This window comes from Bidens hawaiensis, unplaced genomic scaffold (genome assembly GCF_021521415.1).
Source record: "Bidens hawaiensis isolate Kalapana, Puna unplaced genomic scaffold, B.hawaiensis_p1.1 tig00054086_1, whole genome shotgun sequence".
In the NCBI taxonomy this organism is placed as follows: Eukaryota; Viridiplantae; Streptophyta; class Magnoliopsida; order Asterales; family Asteraceae; genus Bidens; species Bidens hawaiensis.
Genome location: NW_027499747.1, coordinates 89,697 through 95,593, shown reverse-complemented (window position 1 = coordinate 95,593; position 5,897 = coordinate 89,697). Strand labels below are relative to the sequence as shown.

Here is a 5,897-nt window from a genome sequence, read left to right as displayed (position 1 = left end):
CACACATCAACCAAATCAATTGGGGTTAATTAATTAGCATTAAAGAGTGTTCCTTTAACCAACCCAACCACTGGCATAGCATATACCACAAAACATTACCAAAACTACTTTTAACAAAACCTTCACCATATTACCACTAAAACAAGTACAAGATGGGCTGCTCGTCCACTCTGGCCCTACGTGATTGGCTGTGTTTTTCGATCTCTTGTCAGTACAGGATTAAGTGTACCAAAATAACAGTCATTTAAAACTAATTACGTAATACATTCAGCCTTTTTTCTAACCTATGAACCAGTTTGCTATGCATCTTTGAACCTCATGTCCCACTCGTGTTTTTCATAGTCTTGTTCTGATACGTCTTTATCAGTAGTATACACGATCCGATGCTGGTCAATCACAATCCTCTCAGACATGTCTTGAGCACTCAGAATCTGAATACATTATAAATATAACAAATAATCAGGTTTTGTGTTGTCATATCTTGACCTTTAATAAACGGGTCATGGTCGGGTTGACTTATTATACCCGTTTAAATAGGGGTGCAAACGAGTCAAGCTGCTCGCGAGCTACTCAAGTTAGGATCGATAAAAAGCTCAAAGCAAGCCGAGCTTTTTCGAGCTTGAGCCTTGTATGGAAAGCTCGTTTAGGCTCGTCAAGCCTTATATATTTTTAAATTTTACAATATTCGAACTTCTACGTATTTAATTTACTCTACATAATCGAGCTCGAGCCGAGCTTTGGCTTGTTTAAGGTACTACACGAGCTCGAACCGAGCTTAGGTTATAAGGTTTTTCGCAAAATATATAAAAATAATTAAAAACGTATATAAATTAATTTCGTAAACAAGCCGAGCCTGAGCTTGAAAAAACCAGTGAGTCAAGCTCAAGCTTTAGAAAAAGGTGCTCCAAACGAGCTGAGCTCGAGCCTAGTCGAGGTAGGGCTCGACTTATTTACACCCCTACATTTAAGTAAACGAGTCAACCCGTCTACGATCTGTTTAACCCATATTTACAACCCTCCAACCAGTTTAGCATGTTTACAACCTGACTACAGCCCGTACAGCCAACTATTCCCTATAAGCGCTTTACACATACCTTTTGTTTAAGGACGACATCTGGCAATTGAAGCGCTTGTGCACGGAGCTCTCGAGCCCGGTTCCTTTTTTCTATTTCAGCATTTCTTTTTTGAATAAGAAACCACCGGCCCGTAGGAATAGCAAAAAACGAGACTGCATATAACTGTAAAACACATTTGACACCGTAAACAACAAAACATAACTTAACTGGCCCGTGTCACATAAACGAGTTGAAATTGGGCCCACATACCTGAAGATAAGGGAGTATTTTATTTACAAAGGAAAGGAAGGGGGATGGTCCAACAACTTTTACATTCCTTCAAATACAATCACATAAAAGAAGTTAGAATATTAAAATAAAATAATTATAAACGTGTGTGTGTATGAGATTTATTACTTCAGCATGGCACTTAGAACAATCACCCCAAACAGATTGAGAGCCCCCAATCCACCAATCACAACCCGCTCTTCATTTGAAGTTTTACTGCATAGTGAGCAACAAGAAATGTAAAAAAAGGTAATAACTTGAGTGTGTTCGTGTTCATTTATGTTTGTTAGGTAACAATATCAATGAACAGTTCACGAATGAAAACGTAGAACGTGCGAACATAAATGAACATAAACAAACATAACTGGGTGGAAACCAATTAAAAGTAAACGTGAACATAAACAAACATAACTGGGTGGAAACCAATTAAAACAAACATAACTGGGCCTCCACTTTTGGGACCAAGACGCCTAGAACCGTACGCGCTTTTCTAAACCAAGCTAAAAAAAAGTATGGAAATAATTCATTTAAACTGTTAAGACCTTAATTCCCATTTATTTTCCTTGAAGTACTTATGCGGCCCGCCAATCCGTTCCCTGAATAGTTTCTCCAGTTCTTTTTTACTCTTCTTCTTCATTGAAGCAGCTGTAAGTTGAAGTGGCAGAAACTGATACAAGATGCTGCCCTGTATTGAATAGAGATTTAAAATATTGCTATTAATTTAAATTGGCAATTTTAACAATTTACTAAAAATCGGCGGATCTGGGTTATGTTTGAAGCGGCTGTACGTTGAAGTGATGGAAACCGATACAAGATGTTCCCCTGGATTGAGATGAGATTTAGAAAAAAAATATATATATGTATTTTTCAAAAAAAAATATTTGCTATGAATTTAAAGTGGCAATTTCAACACATTTGCTAATAGGTTAAAACAGGGCCAAGTAAGCTGAATGGTTTGTAAAAAAAACCTCCTAAATCATTTCTTAAAGAAAAGATTATTATTAAATATCATAGAACTTTTGAAATTACATTTGACACCGTAAATAATTTTCTTTTTTTAAATTGAAAGTATTTCACATCAACCGAAACAAAAATGTTTCAATTTGTTCCTAATGTGCCAATTTCATTTCACCGCTTAGATTACGGAATATTAAAAATGCGATAGCGTTGGGCAAAAGATACAGTATTTATCAAATAATTTTACATGAAATTCTGTTTATTTCAGATTAGTGAAAATTCATCTAGAAACATACCTCTTTATCCACTTGTGGTTGACCATCAAAATGCAGAAGAACCGGTAGCATGTATGAGTCATCATCCTAAACAAACAATATGTATGTATCATCATCCTAAAGTATACTTTTGCTGCTTAATATTATTCATACCTTCTTCATAACAGTTTCTACATCAAGATATGGAGCAAGTTCCTCGGCTGTTACAACACCATCATTTGATCCAATGTACTGACCGATCTGCAATATTAAGATACGAGTACAATATAATAGTATTATCAGTATAAGTACAAAAAGAATGGTATTAAAATACAGAATAAGTGCTTGAGTATTACCATTTTCCATCTCTGTTCTTCAATACCTTCATTTGGATCACCATCACCAAACACAAATGAAAATACCTACAAAAGATTAACAGTGTACTACTTTGCTGTCACATCAGAAAATGACCAGCATAAAGATGAAAATTACTCTTTTGGACTTACGGGTTCAATAAAATTCATTCCACTTTCTTGATTATGAAATCGCCTTCGATGGTAATATGGATCCCAATACCTAGACAAGAAGCAATATTGTCATTACATGAATAAGAAAACATCTAGAAAATACCAAAAAGAAAAATGTTTAAATAAACGTTACCAAAGCAAATCAGATGGACTCGGCATTATAGAGACTAGCAAGTCAAAAGAACGATCTCTGCTTTTTCTGCTACGTTTTCTGCTGCTACTATCATCTTCATCACTGTCACCAATATTCAATATAACTAGGAAAAATGATAATAACAGCATACTGGTAAAAATTATATAACAAAAACCAATTACCTGCTACCTGTGAGAATAGCGATGATTGTTGTAAACACAATAAGAATGGAAGCAATTAATGCGGTTCCAAAAGTAACCCTGACCAAGTATGCAGCACCAGACTGTAAAACCACATTGGGTTTGTATAGTAAGTTTTAGGAATCATAATGGATTATCAATCACTTAATCAGATATGTTAAGCCATATAAACATTTGAGTACTAGAATTTTAAACAGCATATTCAAACACAACCTTAAAAGTTGGGATTAACATACCTTTACTTTCTCAAGATAAGGTTCTGTTCTTATCAAAAGTGATTTAGAAGCAAGCTTTGAACGATAATCTTTTGGAAACACATAAAGAATGGCACCTTCATCTGAAACCTATTGAAATGATCATGAAAGTGAGCAATCTAATGATCTATATGATAATATGAGCATCAACAATCACATATTCAATCGAATACAGAACAAACACATAATTAAGGGTGCAAACAAGCCGAGCTGCTCGCAAGCTACTTGAGATCAAATAAATAAAAAGCTCAAAACAACAGAGCCTTATCGAGCTCGACCTCAAATAAAGCTCGTTTAGTTATCGAGCCTTGTATGTGAAGATCGTTTAGGCTTGTCGAGCCTTAATGAGCCTAGTGTACATTTAAGTTTTAACTCTTTCGAATTTCTATTTATTAGGTTTACACTGCATAGCTGAACTCGAGCTTAATTTTGCCTGTTTAAGGTACTGCACACGAGCTCGAGCAGGCTTTCTCAAAACATACAAAATAATTAAATATGCATTAAATTAATTACCAAGTGAACATCGAGCTGAGCTCGAGTTTGAAAAATAACTCACGATCCAAGCTCGATCTTTAAAAAAAGCTCGAAAAAAGTCGAGCGAGCTTTCGTAAGTCAAAACCGGCCAAGCTCGAGCCTAGTTGAACTCGGGCTCAATTCGTTTACACCCCTACCATAATACAAGTTCATCAGAGAGAATGACAAAAGGGATGTTATATTCAAACGCCAGCCCCATTTCCCATACACCAGCTTTTCAGGGCCTATACAATTCACATAAGCCTCCTATACGAGGCGTATAGGTACAGAGGAGTCAGACCTACTCTACGCATCTACAAAGCAAGTAGCCCCTGATGTCTCATCAGAGCCTCTGGCCTAGTCGTATTAAATTAATTAATAAATACGTAATTAAATACGTATTAAACTAATAATTAATAAATAATAAACAAGCTGAGCTTGAGCTTGAAAAATGACTCACGAGCCAAGCCTGAGCTCTCGTAAATCAAAACGAGCCAAAGTCAAGCCTAGTTGAGTTCAAGCTAGGCACGTTTACCCCTCTAGTACTACAAGTCAAAACAAGCCGGAGCTCAAGCTCCTGTAAGTCAAAACAAGTCGAGCTCGGGCTCGGCTCATTTAAAACCTACCCCTAGTACAAATCAAAACCAGCCGGAGCAAGCTCTCGTAAGTCAAAACGAGCTGTGCTTTGCTTGCTTAAGGTACAACAAGATAAGGCTAGTTTAAGGTTTATAAAAATAATTAAAAACGTATATAAATCATTTATAAACGAGCCGATTCGAGCTTGGAAAAACAACTCACGATTCGAGCACTCGAAACAAGCTGAGCTCGAGCCTCTTTGAGCTCTCGTAAGTCAAAATAAGCCGAGCTCGAGCCTCGTCTAGCTCAGGATCGGCTTGTTCACAGGCCTAGTTGACATAATAACACAAGTTCATCAAATAATCTTACAAAAAGCACCAAAACCTAAAACTAATCAATTATACCTCCAGGAAGCCATTAGTATCAGCAGCAATCGCCTGCAACGCTTTGGAAGCTTCAGTCAACCTAATCCCAGCCTTACTGGCCACGTCACCAACCGTGACTCTCCGTCCACACTTATCCACCGCCTCCATCGTCCGCCTCCGCGCCTCCGCCGTCACCTTATCGCTCTCAATCATCCTCCCAGGCGCCATTGCCCTAATAATAATATTATTATCATTCGTTAAATTCTGCGTACGGAATATAATGTTGGTGTAATTGTGGGCCCTAAGTGGGGAATTGAAGTGGCGGGAGGGGTTTAGGGAGGTTTGTGAGGGTTTAGGGTTGAGATTTGGTGTGATTGTGAAGCAGGTTGATATGGAGGCCATTAATGTGAAGATGATGATTACTGCAATTAGGTTTTCGCCATTGAAATTAGTGTGGATTTGGGGGTTTTGTATTGGTTCTTCGTTTTGGTTTGAATGTTTACAGAGAGTGTTGCATGCTCATGAAAATAAGAAAACGGGGACCACACATCTAACTACAAATAAATTACACTCTCTCTTAATCTTAATCTAAGTTAATGCGAAAATGTATAGGATATTTCTTTTCTTTGTAACGACCAACTAAGTAACGCCGGGTATTACGTACGTAGCCCTCAATGGTTAAAGGTAGCCCGAGCCAGCCATGAGCCCGGACGGACGGAGCCCCTAGTGGTCCACCTATTCAGGGATTCCCCGGATAAAATCCGACCCCCACGCC

At 37.6% G+C, this 5,897-nt stretch overlaps 1 protein-coding gene across 1 annotated transcript; it reads right to left on the bottom strand.

Annotated features, from left to right (window-relative positions):
• LOC143600434 (uncharacterized protein At5g03900, chloroplastic-like) lies at window positions 1-5,601 on the bottom strand. The gene is made up of 14 exons (XM_077078129.1): window positions 5,162-5,601; window positions 3,651-3,758; window positions 3,397-3,497; window positions 3,215-3,316; window positions 3,061-3,130; window positions 2,911-2,976; window positions 2,729-2,815; window positions 2,597-2,662; window positions 2,119-2,165; window positions 1,886-1,978; window positions 1,473-1,559; window positions 1,326-1,392; window positions 1,095-1,238; window positions 1-431 (listed from the first exon to the last, which is right to left on the bottom strand). The coding sequence occupies exons 1-14, from the start codon at window positions 5,522-5,524 to the stop codon at window positions 300-302; spliced, it is 1,533 nt and encodes a 510-aa protein (XP_076934244.1). The 5' UTR covers window positions 5,525-5,601; the 3' UTR covers window positions 1-299.
• Window positions 5,602-5,897: the final 296 nt, after the last annotated feature.